Here is a 22018-nt window from a genome sequence, read left to right as displayed (position 1 = left end):
CTTGTGTAGCTGATTGGAGTCAGTTTGGAGTTCCTGTAAGGAGGAAGATTTCCAAGTGCACCTCCTGATTTTTTTCTTTTATAAAAGCAATATTGTTTTGTTTCCGAGTTCAGAGAAGAGCTGATAGAAGCATTTCCCAGGTGATCTTGATGCTCAGTGTCTCCTTAGGAGGTCTGGGCATGTAGAGGAATGAGCCCCCTGAGGGCTGACCCTGTTTGGACAAGCTGCTCCTCACCCCCGGTCTCACCATGTCTGACATCGCCCACCTGGCACTGACATCCCTGTGCCCTGCAGCAGAACCTTGTCCCGGAGCTCTGCAGCTCCATGTCCCAGCCCATTGCACCGTGTCCCACCTGCTCTCCTCAGGGCTCTGCCTGCACACAGGCCCAGGAGAAGTTTTCCTGTTGGGAAAGAAAGACCGAAAAAGCCTGAGCAGATTTCCTAAACAACAAACCCTACTCAGGAACCACCTGCTCAGTACAGGCTGCCTGGAATGGTGTCACCTTTCTACAAGGGAGAGTGTGACCAGAAATGATCACTGGAAGCAGAATTCTCTGAGTCTCCCAGCTGAATTCTCTGTCCTGGCCCTTTCCCTGGATCTCTATTGCAGATGGAAGCTGCTGGGGCCAGCCTCACCTTTTACCTCTCTTTGGAATGCAAACAGATGTTCCCAGCTGTGTTAAGCAGGATTTCCTCAATGTTTCTATCAATCTTTTGTGTTCCCCATGGAATGAAGGGGCCATTTTGGCACTGAGGGGGTGACGTGGAAACAAGGAGTCAATTGTGACCCTGGGGTCCCATGGAACCAAGGGGCCACTGTGACAAAGCAGGGACACATGTATCCAATTGTCCATTGGGACACTGTGGATCCAAGGAGACCATGAAGACACCCCCAGGACCTCATGGAACCAAGGAGTCCATGGTGACCCAGCAGGGCTGCATGGAGCCAATGGTCCATGGTGACACTGCCCATCCAAGGAAGCCATTTGGACACTGTGGAAGCTCATGGAGCGAGGTGGCCATTGTGACACTGAAGAACTTCATGACACCAAATATCCATGGAGACACAGCAGGACATCATGGAACCCAGGAACCACTCTTGACAGTGTGGAAACTCCTGGAACCAGGGGCTGTTGTGGGACTGCAGAACCAACACAGCTTCTGCACCTTGTCCCCTGCCCTGCACAGTTCCTTGGGAGGCATGGCAGGAGCAGCACCTGGGAGCCTCGGGAATGCCCCTCTGGGATCCATGGCACACACTCCCAGGGGCTGGAATTCCAGTTCCCAGCCAGGAAAAGATGTTCCTGCTCTTTAAGACAAAGCTTTTAACTAGGAGCCACAAGCCAAGTGGAGCAAGACCTTAAAGGGACATTTCACTGCCAGCCTTCATAACTTCACCTGTGGTTGTTGTAGTTCCTGCACTCGGAATGAAATCAGGGCAGGGCCTTTGGTGGGGGCTGCCGTGGCTCAAGGGAGACACTGAGAGAGAAACAGAGCAGGCAAAGAAAGGCAGGAGAGAAAGGAGGTATTTTGGTTTAGAAAGATCAGTGTCTGCTAAGGAAGGCAGGAGCCTCCCCTGAAACGAAATAATGTAGGCTCTTTCTTTCAGAATTGTTATAAATTTGAAATTAAGGGGGGCTCACAGGTAAAAATATGGGAGCAGGAATAACAGTTTTTATTATGGAAGAAGATGAAAATGTGAACAATGCAGTGAACCAAAACAACACTAAGAGAACCAGAATACAATGTGACACTCTGTTGGACAGGGTGTTGGCCGCAGTCCAATTGGAACTGTGGCTGCAGTTCTCCAGGAGTGTGAATCTGTTGAAGTGATCCTGTAGAAAAGGGAGTCTTCCTCTGAAGAGGAAGAGGAAGAGGCAGCTGTTCCTCTGGGAAAATCCAGCACAGAAAAAGCTGTGTTGGTGGGCCAGAATCTCAAGACTAGATGCAGGTAGGAGTTCTTGTCTCCTCCCTCTGGGCGGAACATCTCACAATGGGATGTTACAGTTCTTATCAGTCATGCTGTGACATTCAATAGCCCATTATGAGCAGATGTCTCCCCTGAGGGGGGATTGATTGTGGAAGAGATAAGGAAAAACTGCCCACTTAACACAGGACAACTGCCATACAGATGGCAAATAGAACACATCTTGCTTTTCAGTCTGGGACAGGAGGTCACAAAATCAGCTGAGAAGGCGGCGCTCTGAAAAGCAAACCAGAGCTGACAGAAAAGGAATGGGACAGAAATCAATAATTCCGATAGTTTTATTTATTATCAAAATAAATCACAATCACCCAGCACCACACAATCCTGATCCCACAACCTCAAATTTGGATCTCACTTCTCCCAATCACCTTCCAACCACATCTCACCCTGGAGGCTGTGGAATTGAGTAATTTTGGCATGGGGCTGAGGTGGGAACCAACCATTTTGAGGTGGGATTGAGCAATTTTGTGGTTAGATTCAGGGGTTTCCAGTGGGATTGAATCATTTTGAGGTTACAGACAAATCCACCTTGTCATTTGAAGTACAAAGATATGGAGAATACTACCAGATATCCCCCAAGAACCCACAAATCCTCCAGAATATGTTCCCAAACAATAAATTCCACCTCAAATATCTCTAAAATGGTGGGACTTTTGACATCTCTGGTCAATACTCTTTTTAGCCATTTTTCAGGTGTTTTTAAGTGATAAAGACAAATCAGAAGAAAATTAGGGCCAAACCAAAACCAGAGACCCCTTGAGCATCCCCCAGACACTGGACAAAACAAACTCAGCAGAAATAAAATTTAACCCTACATAAAATGCCTTGAGGAAGATTTGCTCTTCTCACAAGTCACTTGCAATGGAAATGCAAACAAATCCCAAAGATTAATAAACCAATAACAGAAGCAATTCTGTGGCAATTCCAAATTTCATCAGTTCCAGCACAGCTCCAGCTCAGATGCTGGCCGGTGCTGATTACAGAAAAGTCGAAATTTGTCTCAATACAGATTATTAAAAGGAAGGGAAAGGTCTGTGTAGCTGTCACAAAGGTGACAGGGACCAAGAAAATAATGCTGCTCCCCCCAAGCCTGTGAATTCAGGAGTTATTTGGGAATTTAGCTACTTGAGCTGGGCTTCTTGTAGGATTTAGTAGCCTTGTGTTCCTCAACTTAGGGTGAATGATCCTTGTCAATCTTGTTGGTATCATTTGCTCCTTTTCCTCCAGTGATTTTAACAAACTAGTCCAGGAAGGACAAGAAAATATTTTCTTTACACTGGCAACCCACAACAGCCATTTTCCTCATAAGTTCTCCCAAAAGTCACTCAGAGGAAGCTGCATCCAAGTTTCCAAGAGTTCCTTCAGAAAGAACCACAACCTCTTCATAGGAGGGAACCAGGCTGTTGTCAAAGACACTTGGGGTCAGACAACAGTGCCCTGAACTCACTGTGCCAAAATAATGTCAGAATCTGGATAATAAAATTGTTAGAGAGATGCCTCTGCCCCAATTAAGGTGCTAAGGAGACCAAATCCAAAGTGAATTTTATTGACCAGTAAATGTGAGGTAGAGAGAGAGATGGAAAGAAATAGAAAAGGGGGGAAAGCAAGGGGGTGACAGGGACAGAGATCTCCCCTGGGGCGGGGCAAGTGTGACATTGTCCCCTGTGTGCGTGGCCTTCCCAGGGTGGGGGTTTTACACCTGAGCCAGTTTGGGTAAGGGGGGTGGTGTTCACCCCCCACCCCGAGCAGGGATTGCCTCACTGTTTCAGGTTACAGTGTCAGATGTAACCAAAAGTGTTTTCAGTCTCCATCTCCATAAACTCTTATCAACAGGTGGGGCAGTGTTCTTTATCTCTTCCATGGCTCAGCCCTGATAATGCCCTCCAGGGGCCATCTTCTCTTAATGGGCCATTGAGTGTCACTGCAGGACTGATAAAATTACATCATCCCATTGTGGGACGCTCCGCCCAGGGGGAGGAACCAAGCATTCCTGCCTGGATATAATCTCACCATTTGCAACACCACGACCACCTTGCCTTCTGCATTCCCAGAGGACAAGAGCTCCATAACCACCACTGAACTTTAAGAGGAAGACCAGACCCTTCTACAGGATCACTGCTTTGACAGAATCACGTTCCTCGCTCCAACAGGACTTCAGCCACCATTTCGTCAGCCTGTAACCACCACCCTGAGCATTGTGGTGTCAGGTTATATTCTGACTCTGTCAGATTAAGCCAGTGTTTCTGTATCATTGCCTTGATCTTAATTTTCTTATTCAATTATTCTGGCTTAGACTCTCCCCCTGGTTTGCCTTCAAACCAGTACAAAACTCACTGTGCTCATCCCTTGTTTTCCTCCCAAAACAGGATTTCCCATACCCAGACATTCGCCAGATGGAGGAGAAGGTTGCAAGGAAAAGGAAGATGCCCTGGGACATCGAGGCAGGTGAGGAGGAAGTCAGTACCCCTTTCCCCCTTTCTCCTGCTCCATCTCCCAGCCCAGCCTGGCCCCCAGCTGCAGGACAGCGCCGCTGCTGGTGCCCTCCTGCCGGAGATGCTCTGGGGGGATCTCCTTGCCCTTCCTTGTGGCACGGAGGCAAATCCCATCCTCTCCTTGTCCTTCCTCCCCCAGAGCAGGAGCTGAGGTTGGAGACTAGGAAGGAGAAATCCCTGCAGCAGAACCTCATGGAAGAGGCTATTCTGAGTGGCTCCACAGTGGAGGAATCCAACGGGAAGGAAAATCCCTGGAGATCCCACTGGAGGAAGGGCTACATACCCAGCCCAGGGTGCTCTGAGGAGGAAAGACCCACTCTGGGTCAGGAAGGTGGGCAGAGCTTCAGCCAGAGCTCGGAGCTGGTGGTGCCTGAGAAGCTTCATGATGGGGAGAAGCCCTACAAGTGCTCAGAGTGTGGGAAGCGCTTCAGGCAGAGCAAAAATCTGAAACAACACCAGATGATTCACACTGGGGAATGGGCCTACGAGTGTGGGGAATGTGGGAAGGGCTTCAGCTGGAGCTCCCAATTCATCATCCACCAGCGCATCCACACTGGGGAGAGGCCCTACGAGTGTCCCCAGTGTGGGAAGGGGTTTCACACCAGCTCCAATCTTGTCCTCCATGAGCGGATCCACACTGAGGAGAGGCCCTTCCACTGCCCCGAATGTGGGAAGGGCTTCAAGCGCACCTCCCACTTCATCACCCACCGGCGCATCCACTCTGGGGAGAGGCCATACGAGTGTCTCCAGTGTGGGAAGAGCTTTACCCAGAGCTCTCACTTGACCAGGCACCAATGGACACACTGGTGAGGGAAGCCCTGTGAGTGCCCCAACTGCAGGAGGAGCTTTGTGCACCACTCCAGTTTCATTCCCCATTAAAAAACCCACATTGGGAAGAGCCTGGTTAACCATGTTCCCTGTGATCCATGCTGGGAAGACTCCTGTACCTTCTCCTGCCCCTGCCAATGACCTGATGTGGGATTGAAGAACATGAGGATCTGTCCATGGCCCTGTCACTACATTCACTCCCACCTCAGGTCAGTGCCAGGGGCAGGAAAGGGACTCCCTCTCTCTCTTCCCCTGAGGAGAAGGATGTCCTTTCCCGACAGGAGGAAATACATGGCCAGGAAAAGACAGTCATTGATGTTGAAATTTTCCCTGTAAATAGTTTTTCTTATCCCTTCTGTTGTCAATATTTTTTCTGTTCCTGTTTGTTCTTTATCTTGTTGCTGTTCCCAGTAAATTGTTCTTTTCCCATCCCGGGATCTTTGCCTTTTGTGCTTTCCATGGGAGGCGGGAGGGCAGCGAGCGGCAGCACGGTTTTAGCTGGAGCAGGAAATTGGGGAATCCCATTCCTGAAGCCCGGCCTGTGGAAACCGAGCATCCCAGCTGGTGCCAGCCCTGGTGGCCATGGCAGCAGCCTTGGGAGCGGGTCCCTGGCTGGGGCTGAGGGAACCTCTTCACTCTGGTGCCCAGGGACAGGAGTGGAGGGAGCGGCTGCAGCTGAGTCGGGGCAGGCTTAGGTTGGATCTCAGGAAAAGGTTTTTGCCCAGAGGCTGCTGTGGCACTGCCCAGGCTCCCCAGGGAAGGGTCCCAGCTCCAGGGCTCTCTGAGCTCCAGCAGCGTTTGGACAGCGCTGCCAGGCCCAGGCTGGCAGTGTTGGGGTGTCCTGTGCAGGGCCAGCAGTTGGACTCGAGGATCCTGATGGGCCCCTCCCAGCTCAGCCAATTCTGTGGTTCTGGATCCATGACCCTGGGGATGGGAGTGCCAATGGTTGCCATGGCAACGGGCTCCAGGCCTGAGCTGGTGTCCATGGCAACCACCCCTGTCATGGGGTCTCCATGGAGCTGCCCAGGGACTGACCATAGCAACAGGGGCTGGGGATGGTTATGATGGAAACTAACCATAGCAACAGGGGTAGGGATGGTTGCCATAGAAACTGACCATAGCAACAGGGGCGGGGATGGTTGCCATGGAAACTGACCATAGCAATGGCCATATTGTGATTTCACCTCCAATGTTGACTGTTGTGACAGACTGGAGGAGATTGTTGGCTGGAAACATTTCATGTGTAGGGGAGGAAGGGACAGGTTCCGCCCTGCCCTGCCCTGGAACCCCAGCCCTGCCCTGCCCTGGAACCCCAATCCCCCCAGAGCCTCTATCCCAGCCCAGCAGTGTCTGCCAGTCCCTGGCACAGCACAGGCAATGCTCCACAGCCACCTCTGGAGCCCCAGCCCAGCTCCTGAGTGACCAAATGACCCCAAGTCCCACCTGGGGAAGGGCCCAGGAAGACCAAGGGGTATTTAAGGCTGACCGCAAGGCAAGCACACATCTTGACCCTACCTCCTCTTGGAATTTCCACCTGAACATTGCTGGAATACAGGAGTTGGTAGCTGAGTGTGTGCTTCTCTGTATCTTATTTTTCTCTCTTTCTGTATCTACTTCTTCTATTTCTGTACTCTTGCAAATATTGATTAACTTAAAATTGAACAGGCTCAGAGTTTGTGAAGTTGAATGGGCCATGATAATGCTTTGAGAAGTTTTTTTTTTTTTTGTTGATTGAATGCCATATTAAAATGTTTGCCAAAGTTTCACTGATTTTCTAAATTTCCCAGTAAAGTCTGTTTTGTTGCTTAGAGCTCCTGAGAAACTCTTGATAGTATTGCTCCAGTGCATCCAACTCAGAGGATACAGATTATTGTCATTCCTTTCAAATGTCTCCTTGAGAGAGTTTTTTAGTGGATGGGGGTCAGGGTTTGTCTGTCCTGCTTGGCACAGCTCAGGCAGGGCTTTCACAGCCCCATCCCACACTCCATTTCCCAGCTGGAGCCACTGGTGCCTCTGAGTTCTGCTGCCCCAGCCCCAGGGACGCTCTCCTTGTCTGCCCATTCCCCCAGGGCCTCTGGGCAGGGATGGCCTCAGTGGGGGCTGCTGACATCCTCAGCAACTTGGAGGCTGCTGCTGAATTTTCCTGCTCCAGAGGCTTCTTCAGTCTTCAGCTCTTCAGTTCCGGAATTCAGTGCCCCAGGGCTCATTAACATTCAGAACACCTTAACAAGCCAAGCCTCTGGGAATAATTCAATTTAAGCTTTCAAATCCTTTTTGGTTGGTTAGGTGAATTCCATTAGGGTATTTGAAATGAATGAATTTTATTTACACAGGGAGTGAGAAACCATTTTTTAGGTCCCATTTTGATTTTTTAGTTAATGCAGTGATATGTGCAATCTCCAATTGACACTGAATGCAAGTACCTCCTTATGCAGTTGGAATAGATATGAAAATCAAGAGCCTTTGTGGCTGACAATCCATCAGACTCTGTCCCTACCCCCACCCCACCATTTCCCCCATCCCAGCCCTGGCACTCAGAGCAGCCTTGTGCAAATGTGAGCTCCCTCCAGCCCAGGCTGCACCTGCAGGTTTCAGCTCCTTGGCTCCAACTCCCACCTGCTTTCCTTGGAGAAGGAGCTGCTCCAGACACAGAAGGATGTTCATTTCTTGCCAGCCAACAAAGCCAAGAGAAGGCAAAGCTCCATCAAATGCAACAGTCATTCCTCTGCTGGATACTCAATCCACTGTGCAACAGCAGACAGTCTCAGAGCAATGGAAAACACCTTCTGTGCCCAGCACAGATCCCAAGGTCCCTCCAAACCCTCCCTGCCCCGATTCTGACCAGATTTGCTCTTTGCACACACGAGTCACAGGCTGAAGTCAGGAGCTCCCTCCATGGCCAGAGGGAGGAAAAGAGGGAAAGTGGATGAAGAGCTCTCCTGTGCAGAGCCCAGGCCCAAGTGCCCCTGCAGTGGGAACCACAACTCATCAGGTTTGTGTCCTTTGGGCTCAGGGATGGTCACACTCAGAGGCACAGAAAGGTTTCTTGCCAACAAACAGGAGTTGAACATTGGAACAGTTTAATAACCATCACAGCTCTTCCCTCAGCTCTCTGTGATATCCCAGCAGCATCTGACAGTCCCCCACACCAAAGTGATTTCTGTAGATAAACAGTTTTATACAAAGACATAAGAAAAGGCAATTCTGTGATCGATATAAATCTAAGTAAGTGGTTGACTAATGTGAAATTTATTTCAACTTCAGAAAGATTAGGCAACTCCCTAAAGCTCAAATCATTAAACCAGTCAGTTGAGAGGCTCTTGAATGACAAGAGAGCACCTAGAGGAGGAAATTTGGGAGCAAAGGGAAGAACATAGATCCAGCTGGTCAATTGAAGAGATGTCTTTAGACATGGCAATTTTAACAGGAGAGCTGGAAACCCCTGAAGGAAGAGGGAGATGATGTAATAAACAGAATATTGGTGACGCAAGAAGATGGGAAGATCAGTATTTCTTGTCCTTTTCTCATCAGTACCCTCCCAGGATATCCCTGTTCCTGGACAGAAAACTTTTGTGTTTCTTAAATGACACAGATAATAAAACTGTCCTTCTATAAAGTGAAATGTACGAGTAATAACACCTGTGTCCCTTTCCAGGCAGACATCAGCTGTGTGCCCTTGAACAGGCAGTGCCACTTGTGCCCTGAGGTGCCGAGCTGGGATTGGATCTCTCAGAGAGGAGCTGAGGGAGAGCAGAGCACCTTGCAAGCTGCAGGTCCCTGCCAGCCCCGCAGGGCTCCTGTGCCATCAACATCTGCTCTGCTCCAGTCTGGAACAGGGCCCAGCACGGTGCCGGGACCATCAGAGAGCTGAGGTGTGTGCTGGAATTCCATGCCCTCCCCATGGCACAGCAGCCCTGCGTTTCCCTGCTCCAGCCTTGGTCTCCAGCACAGCCATGGAGGCTCTTTGGGCTCCTGAGTGTTCCTGCAGCCCCCAAGGGCAGCTGAGCTCTGCCTTTGGCACAGGCAGCCCTGGCCAGCACAGGCCATGCTCAGCAATTCCTTGTCTGTGCCCGGCCTTGCTGCCAGCCCCGGCAGCGGCTGCGTGGCCCCTCTGTGGCCCTGTGCTGGCCCAGCCATGGTGCCACAGCCCCTGTGCAGCCCAGCCCAGGACAGGAGCATTGCGGCTGGGAACGGCCCCTGTGCCGTGGGGCCCTGGGCAGCCTTGGGGCTCTGTGCCCCATGGCCTCCCTGCTGGGCAGCCTCTGCCAGCTCCTGCCGAGCCCGTGGCACCTGTGGGGCTGCACAGACAGCCCTGCCCGGGCTCTGCCGGCCTCTGGGCCAGCAGAGAGGCGGCCAGGGCTGGCCATGGCCGGGAACAGGCCCTGAGCCCCGCAGGAGGATGGAGCTGGGCCACAGCCAAACTCAGCCCAGGGCAGAGCTGGGCTCAGCAGCCAGGGCTGCCCAGGGCTGGCACAGACAGAGGCTGGCGCTGGCAAATGTCCTGGGCCCCTCCCTGCTCTGTCCGTGCCCCAAGGGCACAGAGCAGCCTCCTCTCTCGGGCTCTTGCCTGTTTTCAATGCCTGCCCAGGCGCTGGCCCTGCCCCACAAGGCCTGGGCTGAGTCCTGCCCCTGCCCGCTCAGCCAGGCTGAGATGGACACTGATGGTTCCTGTGCCAGGCTCTCCCAGCCCAGCCCAGCTCCCTGCCAGCTCTGCCAGCTGCCCTGAGCTCTGGGCAGCACCAAGGGCCTCTCCCCAGCACAGCCCAGCCGGCTCTGGCCCCACAGCTCTGCTCAGCCCAGGCTGCTCTGGGCACTGCCCCACGGCCTCAGCCCCTGCCAAGGGCACAGCAGCAGCTGCAGCTCAGCCAGGACTCAGCCCCACCATGGGGGAAGGGGCTTGGCCAAGGCCAAAGGAGCTCCCTGGCTGCCCTGCTCCCCTCTGCCTGAGGTGCTGAGAGCTCTGCAGCCCCTCCTGCCATCCCATCTGCCCAGGCCAGCACAAGAGCCCCGGCCCTGGGGCCCTCCAGAGCTGCTCCTGCTCCAGGCCCAGGGCCCATCCCAGAGCTGGGGCAGCCACAGAGCTGTGCCCATTTCTGCTCATTGCTGCTCTGATGGGGATGCATCCTCAGCCACTTCGGGGTTGGTGATGAATTTTCCTACTCCAGAGGCCTTTCCTTTCTTGAGCTCCTTAGTTCAGGAATTCAGTGAGAAAAGCTCATAAACATTTGTTCAAAATGCCAAAACAAGAAAAGCCCCTGGGAATCATTTAAGTTTTCAGTTCTTCTGTGGTTAATTAGACAGATTTCCAAAGTGTATTCAAAGTGAAGAGACTGTATTGAAAACTAGGAAGAGAGAATTGGTTTGTCCTGTTTTCTTTTCGTGTTTATAGATTGATATCAGCTGAGTCCAATTGATATTGACCCCCAGCACCTTCTAATGCAGTCTGAACAGATATAAAAATCAAGACCCTTCATGGCTGACAATCAATAACACTTTGCCCCTACCCCCACCCCACAATTTCCCTCATCCAAGCCCTGGCACTCAGAGCAGCTGAGGAATGGAGTCACATTCAGGGGTGTCCCCAGGGCTTAGGACTGGGGCCAGGTCAGTGAAATCTCTTTATTGCTGATCTGGACGAGGCCATCGAGGGCACCCTCAGGCAGTTCCAGGTGAGCCCAGGCTGGGTGGGAGTGTGGCTGTGCTGGAGGGCAGGAAGCTCTGCAGAGGGATCTGGACAGGCTGGAGCCATGGGCCCAGGACAATGGGATGCGGTTCACCAAGGCCAAGGGCCGGGTCCTGCCCTGGGCTCACAACCACCCCAAATCCCTGGCTGTGCCCTGCCCCTGATCCCCACAGCCTTTCCTGCTTCCTTCATCCCTGTATTGCTGGGGACTTTCTGGGACAAGGGAGCTCTGCTCTGGGGATGGAGGGAGCTCCAAGTGCCACCACTGGAGTGGGAACCACAATTCTTCAGGTTTGTGTCCTTTGGGGTCAGGAACTGGTGAGACTCAGAGGCACAGAAAGTTTCTCTTCATGGCCAACAGACCATAGTTAAACAGGACACAATTTAATAACAATCACGCTCTTCCCTGACCTATGTTCAACACCCCAGCAGTGTCTCATGAGTGCACCATCCACAAGTGATTTCCATAATAAATTTATTTTAGATAAACGTGGTTCTGTGATAGATATAAACACAATTAAATTTTTGTATCATGATGCTCATCCTGGAGTGGGGGAAAACCAGCTCAAACAATTCCTGATTTGCAAAGCTGTCAGTGGTGGATGGAGAAGGGAGGTCAGCTTGCTTTTGGTGTTGAGGAAATGCTGAAACCAGCCTGACTCGTTTCGTCTCCTCCTGGCCTGGCTGATCTCCCCTTCCTCCCATTGGATTTTGTCTCCCACCAGGCCACCGGTGAAGAGCCTGGCTCTGTGTTCTCCATCCCCTCCTCGCTGGCACTGTCAGGCTGGGATGAGGAGCCCCTCAGCCTTCCCTGCTCCAGGCTGGACAAGCCCAGCTCCCTCAGCCTCTGCTCACAGCCCAAGGGCTCCAGTCCCACCTTGGAGGCCCTTCCCTAACCCTGCTCCAGCTGCCAGACATCTTTACTGCCCTAGGTCACCCAACCTAGGCCACAGGGACCTGGATAATCCACGTCCTTGATGTCCTGGTCACACACCCCTGGACCCTTTTCCCCGTGTCAGGGTGGATCCTGTGGAACATCCTTTGGTGGAGGCTGTGGCTCCAGGGTACCGGGGGGATACCGGGGGGCAGGGACCCCGCTGGGCATGAACAGCATTGGACTTGTTGGGAGAAACTGTGAAGGGGAGCTGGGGTGGAGTGACCAACCCAGTGACCTCACAGAGCCCTCCTGGGATGTCATACAACCCCTCTGGGATGTCACAGAGCCCCTCTGGGATGTCACACAGCCCCTCTGGGATGTCACAGCCCATTCTGTAATGTCTCAGCCACTCTGAGATGTCTCAGTTTCTTTGTGATGTCACAGCCCAACCTCTAATGTCACACAGCTGGTCTCTGATGTCACAGTGAACTCTGTGATGTCACAGTCTGCTCTGTGATTTCAGAGTTCTGTTCTGTCATGTCAAAGCTTGCTCTGTGATGTCACAGAGATGGCCTATGATGTCATAGTTTTTGGTGACCTCACATAAACCACTGTATGATGCCATGGACCATTCTGTCATAGATCACTCAGGCGATGTCATAGATCACTCTGTGACCTCTTGTTACCAGATGATAAATTGTCTCCACCAGGTGAGCTGACACCTGGATCTTGTTCTCCAAAATCCCAGGCCTATGGAAACCACACAATGCCCATTGTGGGACAAGGGGAACTGGAAGTTCACCAGCCTCAGTGTCCTGCCAGCTCAGCCAGGCCCTCGGGAACATTGGGGTCCACAACCACAAGGGACCACCAGGACAGAAGAACACATGGGTAAAGGGGAGGAGAAATATGTTAATGATTCTGGGGCAATGATTATCACATGTGTGTTTAGTCCGGGACAATCAATGAATATGTGTGCAAAATAGAGAATATGAACAGAAACTTTCCTGTACTCAGCATGCTCAGCTTTGGGAGGAACTGTCCCCCGTGCATCCAGCTGAATAAAGAATGCTGCTTCTTAATGCTGCACTGGTGTTAAGGAGTTTTCTGTTTTACCCAATTTTTGGTAACACTCCACTCCCAAGGAAAGCTCTGTCTGCTGCTGTTGACAAAGAGAGAAGGGCTGGTGGCAGATGTGGGGGTCAGAGGCTGCCTGGGGCACAGTGACCATGAAATAATCAAGTTTTAAATGATCTGTGACAGAAGGAGGGGCAGCAACAAAACTTCCACACTGGAATTAGGAAGGGCAGACTTTGGCCTGTTTAGGATGCTGATTTGGGGAGTACTGAATCATGTCCTGATTTTTTAAGGGAAGAGCCCTTAAAAACAAAGGGGTCCAGGGAGGATGGACACATTTCCAGAAAGTGTCTTGGTTTGACAAGACAGGAGTCTGTGAAGGAGGGCAAAAGCCTCCTGTGCAATGGAGAAGGTAAACCCCCTCCCTCCGAATTACTAGGATTTTTAAATTAAAAGGCTCTCAGACAAAGATATGGGAATGGGAGTAACAATTCTTTACTAGGAGAAAACTAGATAACAATTTAAAAAGGCAAATGCAATTGGTACAAACAAAACTAGTGATAAAGTCCACAACCTGAGGATTCGGGGTGTTGGTAGCAGTCCGGTTGAAATGATAGCTGCTCCTCTTGCAGTGGCTGATGAATTGCAGCTGAAGTGGTGATCTTTAGAAGGGTATAGTTTTCTCTGAAGATCTGGTGGCAGTTGGGCCGGTCTTCCTCTGCGCCGGGGCCGCCTCCGAGCTCCGCCGCCGCTGCCTCACCGCGCTCCGGCCGCTTCTCTCGGGAGTCCTGCCGAAGGAGCTGCTTCTCTGGGAAATCCCGCAAAGAGAGAGCTGCTCTGTCTCCCAAAAGCTACCCCTTTATACAATAAAAGAGTGCTTGGCTTCCCCCTCTGGGTGGAGCATCTCACAATGGGATGGTGTTACGTTACCAGGCCTGCATTGAATCAGTCAATGGCCCATTAACAAACCATTACCTCTTCAGAGCAAACCATTGTTCTTGGAAGAGATAACAAACCTGCCCAACCTCCAACAGATGGCCAATAGAATACAAGCTTATCTTACAAACCAGGACAGGCGCCAAAACTGGTCTTGGTTTACAAGACAGGTCTGCCAGTGAAGGTGGAAAAAAGCCTTCTGTGGAGGTGCCTCCAGCAGGACTCTCAGAAAGCAGCAAGCTGGGCTGGCAGGATGTCTTGGCAGGCAGGGGGTGAGGGGCTCCAAGCAGGGCAGGGAGATCCCAGCTCAGGATCCTGGACACCAGAGAAGACAGGTATAGGTCTCTCTTTTAGTGGGGCAGGTGTTAATAAGGTCCCAGTTTAGTGGCTGTTCTCAGGAGCAGAGGCTCACCCCATGACAGAAGAAGCAGCTCTGGGCTGGGCTCTGGCAGCAGCAGTGGAGACTCCCTTCTCCAAGAGCAGCAGCTCTGATCATCCTCCCAAAATAAGGGATCAACAGACAATAATCAGCCAATGATAAGGAATGAACAGAAAGGAAAAACCCAACACTGGTTTGCCATTCTTAGTCCGGTAGGACAAATTCTATAAAGGTTTTATTTCACCTTTATAACTGTTTACATATGAGCTCTTGAAAAGTCAGGGACAGGGATTGGAACCTGCTGCTCCGAGGCTTCTCTCACAAAAGGAGTTCAGAAACCCTGGAGGTCCTTGGAGGTATTTGGGGATCTATAGGGGATATTGGGTTTTTTTTCTGTACCTCCTGACGTGACAGGAGCTTCTCTAATGAACTTTGCCTAAAGCTCCCACCCTGCTCATGACAGGAGCCCCTGTGACATCCCGGTTCTTTGGCAGCCTGGGGACACTTAGAAAGTCCCCATGGAACCCCTCTGAGTGCATGTCAAAAAATCTGATCCTTACTAGGCAAACTGTTGGCTGTTAACTGAAAGGTTGGTGGTTCGAGCCCACCCAGGGATGCCATTTATGTCAGAAACTGTGGTATTTAAATGATCCTGAAATTGTAGAAAGTTGCTGTCTTTCAGCCCCACTGCCAAAGAAGACGCCATAATTCATCTGTGCTGGTTTTCAAGATTGTTTATTATTACTTATCTATAACATGTTCAGCTGCTCTGCCGCAGGTCTGTCCTGCAGGACAGCGTGAGGGGTTCTGCCCTCAGTGGGATGTTACAAACATTATATACCAGAAACTACCTGTGCTATATTTACAATAACGTGCCAATATCTATCACCTACATTGAACAGTGTGTCCCCAGTGGAAACCAATAGAAAAATGCCAACACTACAGTGAAACATGGAAGGCATGAAGAAGAAAAAGGACAAGGCACAACCAATTTCCTCCATCTTGCCTCCTCTGAACCCTTTATCTAGAATCCTAAAATTCTACTTTTGCACCCATGTCACACTAATTATTACTTATATCAAATACTCAGAGCTCGTAATTTATCCTGTGAGATTGAAAACTTGTCCATGGACAGAGATCAGAGACAGTGTCTCTTGGGGCTCTGTACATGGGGTTCCTGATCCCCTTGCCAGGGTCCCAGACCTGCCAGGGCAGCCAGAGAGATTCCCTGGATTACCACAGCAAACCTCATCAGGATCCATTGCTATGGTCAGTTTCCATGGCAACCATCCCCAGCCCCTGTTGCTATGGTCAGTTTCCATAGCAACCATCCCCAGCCCCTGTTGCTATGGTCAGTTTCCATGGCAACCATCCCCAGCCCCTGTTGCTATGGTCAGTCCCTGGGCAGCTCCATGGAGACCCCATGCCAGGGGTGGTTGCCATGGACACCAGCTCAGGCCTGGAGCCCGTTGCCATGGCAACCATTGGCACTCCCATCCCCAGGGTCATGGATCCCAGAACCACAGAATTGGCTGAGCTGGGAGGGACCCATCAGGATCCTCGAGTCCAACTGCTGGCCCTGCACAGGACACCCCAACACTGCCAGCCTGGGCCTGGCAGCGCTGTCCAAACACTGCTGGAGCTCAGAGAGCCCTGGAGCTGTGACCCTTCCCTGGGGAGCCTGGGCAGTGCCACAGCAGCCTCTGGGCAAAAACCTTTTCCTGAGATCCAACCTAAGCCTGCCCCGACTCAGCTGCAGCCGCTCCCTCCACTCCTGTCCCTGGGCACCAGAGTGAAGAGGTTCCCTCAGCCCCAGCCAGGGACCCATTCCCAAGGCTGCTGCCATGGCCACCAGGGCTGGCACCAGCTGGGATGCTCGGTTTCCACGGGCTGGGCTTCAGGAATGGGATTCCCCAATTTCCTGCTCCAGCTAAAACCGCGCTGCCACTTGCTGCCCTCTCGTCTCCCATGGAAAGCACAAAAGGCAAAGATCCCAGGAAGGTAAAATAATAATTTACTGGGAACAGCAACAAGATAAAGAACAAACAGGAACAGAAACAATATTGACAACAGAAGGGATAAGAAAAACTATTTACAGGGAAAATTTCAACATCAATGACTGTCTCTTCCTGGCCATGTGTTTCCTGCTAACTGGAAAACACACGCTTCTCCTCAGGGAAAGAGAGAGAGTCCCTTTCCTGCCCCTGGCAATGACCTGAGGTGGGAGTGAATGTAGTGACAGGGCCATGGCCAGACCCTCATGTCCTTCAATCCCATATCAGGTCATTGGCAGGGGCAGGAAAAGGGACAGGTGTCTTCCCAGCATGGATCACAGGGAACAGGGATCACCATGGCTCTTCCGAATTTGGGTTTTTTAATGGGGGATGAAGCTGGAGCGGTGCACGAAGCTCCTCCTGCAGTTGGGGCACTCACAGGGCTTCCCTTACCTGTGCGTCCATTGGTGCCTGGTCAAGTGAGAGCTCTGGGTGAAGCTCTTCCCACACCGGGGACACTCGTAGGGCCTCTCCCCGGTGTGGATGCGCCGGTGGGTGATGAAGTGGGAGGTGCGCTTGAAGCCCTTCCCACATTCGGGGCAGCGGAAGGGCCTCTCCTCAGTGTGGATCCGCTCATGGAGGATGAGATTGGAGCTGGTGTGAAACGTTTTCCCACACTGGGGACACTCGTAGGGCCTCTCCCAGTGTGGATGCGCTGGTGGATGATGAGTTGGGAGCTCCAGCTGAATCCCTTCCCACATTCCCCACACTCGTAGGCCCATTCCCCAGTGTGAATCATCTGGTGTCATTTCAGATTGTTGCTCTGCCTGAAGTTCTTCCCACACTCTGAGCACTTGTAGGGCTTCTCCCCATCATGAAGCTTCTCAGGCACCACCAGCTCCGAGCTCTGGCTGAAGCTCTGCCCACCTTCCTGACCCAGAGTGGGCCTTTCTTCCTCAGAGCACCCTGGGCTGGGTATGTAGCCCCTCCTCCGGTGGGATCTCCAGTGATTTTCCTTCCTATTGGATTCCTCCACTGTGGAGCCGCTCAAAATAGCCTCTTCCATGAGGTTCTGCTGCAGGGATTTCTCCTTCCTAGTCTCCATCCTCAGCTCCTGCTCTGGGGGAGGAAGGACAAGGAGAGGATGGGATTTGCCTCCGTGCCACAAGGAAGGGCAAGGAGATCCCCCCAGAGCATCTCCGGCAGGAGGGCACCGGCAGCGGGGCTGTCCTGCAGCCGGGGGCCAGGCTGGGCTGGGAGATGGAGCAGGAGAGAGGGAGAAAGGGGCACTGACTTCCTCCTCACCTGCCTCGGTGTCACAGGGCATCTTCCTTTTCCTTGCAACCTTCTCCTCCATCTGGCGAACGTTTGGGTACGGGAAATCCTGTTTTGGGAGGAAAACAAGGGATGAGCACAGTGAGTTTTGTACTGGTTTGAAGGCAAACCAGGGGGAGAGTCTAAGCCAGAATAATTGAATAAGAAAATTAAGATCAAGGCAATGATACAGAAACACTGGCTTAATCTGACAGAGTCAGAATATAACCTGACACCACAATGCTCAGGGTGGTGGTAGCAGTCTGATGAAATGGTGGCTGCAGTCCGGCTGGAGTGATGAACGTGATTCTGTCAAAGCAGTGATCCTGTAGAAGGGTCTGGTCTTTCTCTGAAGGTCCAGTGGTGGTTATGGAGCTCTTGTCCTCTGGGAATGCAGTAGGCAAGGTGGTTGTGGTGTTGCAAATGGTGAGATTATATCCAGGCAGGAATGCTTGGTTCCTCCCCCTGGGCGGAGCATCCCACAATGGGATGATGTAATTTTATCAGTGCTGCAGTGACACTGAATGGCCCATTAACAGAAGATGGCCCCTGGAGGGCGTTATCAGGGCTGAGCCATGGAAGATAAAGAACACTGCCCCACCTGTTGATAAGAGTTTATGGAGATGGAGACTGAAAACACTTTTGGTTACATCTGTCATTGTAACCTGAAACAGTGAGGCAATCCCTGCTCGGGGTGGGGGGTGAACACCACCCCCCTTACCCAAACTGGCTCCGGTGTAAAACCCCCACCCTGGGAAGGCCACGCACACAGGGGACAATGTCACACTTGCCCTGACCCAGGGGAGATTTCTGTCCCTGTCACCCCCTTGCTTTCCCCCCTTTTCTCTTTCTTTGCATATTTTCTCTACTTCACATTTACTGTTCAATAAAAACCATTTTGGATTTGGTCTTGTTAGAACCTGAAATGGGGCAGAAGAATCTCTCTAACAATTTTATTATCCAGATTGTAACATTATTTTGGCACAGTGAGTTCAGGGCACTGTTGTCTGACCCCAAGTGTCTTTGACAACAGCCTGGTTCCCTCCTCTGAGGAGCTTGTGGTTCTTTCTGGAGGAACTCTTGGAAACTTGGATGCAGCTTCCTCTGAGTGACTTTTGGGAGAACTTATGAGGAAAATGGCTGTTATGGGTGGCCAGTGTAAAGAAAATATTTTCTTGTCCTTCCTAGACAAGTTTGTTAAAATCACTGGAAGAAAGGAACCAAATGATACCAGCAAGACTGACAAGGATCATTCACCCCAAAGTGAGAAAAACAAGGCTACCAAAAGTCCTACAGGAAGCCCAGCTCAAGTAGCTAAATTCCCAAATAACTCCTGAATTCACAGGCTTGGGGAGGGGAGAAGCATTATTTTCTTGGTCACTGTCACCTGTGTGACAGCTACACAGACCTTTCCCTTCCTTTTAATAATCTGTATTGGGACAAATTTTGACTTTTCCTTAATCAGAACCTGCCAGCATCTGAGCTGGAGCTGTGCTGGAACTGATGAAATTTGGAATTGCCACAGAATTGCTTCTGTTATTGGTTTATTAATGTTTGGGATTTGTTTGCATTTCCATTGCAAGTGACTTGTGAGAAGAGCAAATCTTCCTCAAGGCATTTTTTGGAGGGTTAAGCTTAATTTCTGCTGAGTTTGTTTTGTCCAGTGTCCGGGGGATGCTCAAGGGGTCTCTGGTTTTGGTTTGGCCCTAATTTTCTTCTGATTTGTCTTTATCACTTAAAAACACCTGAAAAATGGCTAAAAAGAGTATTGACCAGAGATGTCAAAAGTCACACCATTTAAGAGGTATTTGAGGTGGAATTTATTGTTTGGGAACATATTCTGGAGGATTTGTGGGTTCTTGGGGGATATCTGGTAGTATTCTCCATATCTTTGCACTCCAAATGTCAAGGTGGATTTGTCTGTATCCTCAAAATGATTCAATCGCAGTGGAAACCCCTGAATCTAATCACAAAATTGCTCAATCCCACCTCAAAATGGCTGGTTCCCACCTCAGCCCCATGCCAAAATTATTCAATTCCACAGCCTCCAGGGTGAGATGTGGTTGGAAGGTGATTGGGAGAAGTGAGATCCAAATTTGAGGTTGTGGGATCAGGATTGTGTGGGGCTGGGTGGGTGTGATTTATTTTGATAATAAATAAAACTATCAGAATTATTGATTTCTGTCCCATTCCTTTTCTGTCAGCTCTGATTTGCTTTTCAGAGTGCCGCCTTCTCAGCTTATTTTGTGTCCTCCTGTCCCAGACTGAAAAGTAAGATGTGTTCTATTTGCCATCTGTATGGCAGTTGTCCTGTGTTAAGTGGGCAGTTTTTCCTTATCTCTTCCACAAGCAATCCTCCCTCAGGGGAGACATCTGCTGATAATGGGCTATTGAATGTCACAGCATGACTGATAAGAACTGTAACATCCCATTGTGAGATGTTCCGCCCAGGGGGAGGAGCCAAGCATTCCTACCTGCATCTAGTCTTGAGATTCTGGCCCACCAACACAACTTTTCTGGGCTGGATTTTCCCAGAGAAACAGCTGCCTCTTCCTCTTCCTCTTCAGAGGAAAGACTCCTTTTTCTACAGGATCACTTCAACAGAACCACACTCCTGGAGGACTGCACCCACAGTTCCAATTGGACTGCAGCCAACACCCTGTCCAACAGAGTGTCAGGTTGTATTCTGGCTCTCTCAGTGTTGTTTTGGCTCACTGCATTGTTCATATTTTCATTTTTTTCCCTAATAAAAAACTTTTATTCCTGCTCCCATATTTTTACCTGAGAGCCCCTATTAATTTCAAATTTATACCAATTCTGAAAGAAAGAGTCTACATTTTTCATTTCAGGGGAGGCACCTGCCTTCCTTCGCAAACACCTATCTTTCCAAACCAAAACACTTCCTTTCTCTCCTGCCTTCCTTTGCCTGCTCTGTTTCTCTCTCTGTGTCTCCCTTGACCCAGGACAGCTCCCACCAAAGACCCTGCCCTGATTTCATTCCCAATCAATGAGATGCAACAACCATGGGTGAAGTTAGGAAGGCTGGCAGTGAAATGTCACTGTAGGATCTTGCTCCACTTGGCTTTTGACTCTTCCATAAGAGCTTTTCCTTCAAGGTCAGGAACATTTTTCCTGGTTGGGAACTAGAATTCCAGCCCCTGGCAGTGTGTGCCAGGGATCCCAGAGGGCCTTCCCGAGGCTCTCAGGGTGCTGCTCCTGCCATGCCTCCCAAGGAGCTGTGCAGGCCAGGGGACAAGGTGCAGCAGCTGTGTTGGTTCTGCAGTGTCACAACAACCCCTGGTTCCAGGAGTTTCCGCACTGCCAACAGCAGTTCCTGGGTTCCATGATGCCCTGCTGTGTCTCCATGGATATTTGGTGTCATGAAGTTCTTCAGTGTCACAATGGCCACCTCGCTCCATGAGCTTCCACAGTGTCCAACTGGCCTCCTTGGATGGGCAGTGTCATCATGGACCATTGGCTCCATGCAGCCCCGCTGGGTCGCCATGGACTCCTTGGTTCCTTGAGATTCTGGGGGTGTCTCCATGGTCTCCTTGGATCCACAGTGTCACAATGGACCACTGGATCCACGTGGCCCTGCTTTGTCACCATGGCCCCTTGGTTCCATGGGACCCCTGGGTCACAATTGACTCTTTTCTTCATCATCCTATGGGAGAGAACTGTCCTTCTGCTCCAGGGGCCTATGGTCAAAACTGGGATTCCTTCCCCTGATTTCCTTATATGGAAAGATTGTTCCCTGATGAAATCTGCCAATAGAAACAGCTCTGGCTGTCTTGGCCATCCAGGGGCCACCTCATCTGCTTTTCAGACACTGCATCGATATGCTTTTCTTGCTTATGGGCAAAAGGCATCCATCTCAGCCAGGCACCCATGGCCAAAATTTGGCATCTGCCTCCATAACTCCCTATATCCAAGGATAGCTTCCAGAAAAATGATGCCAGGAATCACAAGTCTGGCTGGCCTTGGCTTCCTGAGTTATGGCACTCATGTACCTCCCCTCCCCTCCCCTCCCCTCCCCTCCCCTCCCCTCCCCTCCCCTCCCCTCCCCTCCCCTCCCCTCCCCTCCCCTCCCCTCCCCTCCCCTCCCTGCCAAAATTTTTCAGTACCATCAAGTCTGGCTGGCCTTGGCCTCTGGTGGCTGCCCCCGCCACACTGGGGCTCGGTGCTTTCCTTCTCATGGAGATCACTGTGACACTGTGGGCACCTCATGGAACCAAGGGGATCATTGTGGCACCACTGGAGCCCATGGAACCAAGGGGCCACGGTGACACCGCGGGGCTTCATGGGCCCAGAGACCATTATGACTCTGTGGGGCCTGATGGAAACATGGAGACCATTCCGACCCTTCAGGGCCTGGTGTCACCAAGGGGGCATTGTGACACCTCAGGGCCTCCTGGAAGCAAGGGACCATTGGGACACTGTGGGGCCCCATG

General features: G+C 51.2%; 1 protein-coding gene across 1 annotated transcript in view; it reads left to right on the top strand.

Annotated features, from left to right (window-relative positions):
- The window catches only part of LOC144246561 (uncharacterized), a 1050450-nt gene that overhangs the window by 834782 nt on the left and 193650 nt on the right, over positions 1-22018 (top strand). Inside the window, exon 12 of the mRNA XM_077784471.1 lies at positions 4859-5267. Coding sequence (XP_077640597.1) covers positions 4859-5267 — 409 coding nt within the window. The remainder of the gene's footprint in view (positions 1-4858; positions 5268-22018) is intronic.

Source organism: Lonchura striata, chromosome 6, assembly GCF_046129695.1.
Source record: "Lonchura striata isolate bLonStr1 chromosome 6, bLonStr1.mat, whole genome shotgun sequence".
NCBI classification, from domain to species: domain Eukaryota; kingdom Metazoa; phylum Chordata; class Aves; order Passeriformes; family Estrildidae; genus Lonchura; species Lonchura striata.
Note: the sequence above shows the minus strand (reverse complement) of the source record. Positions and strands in the feature narration are given on the sequence as shown.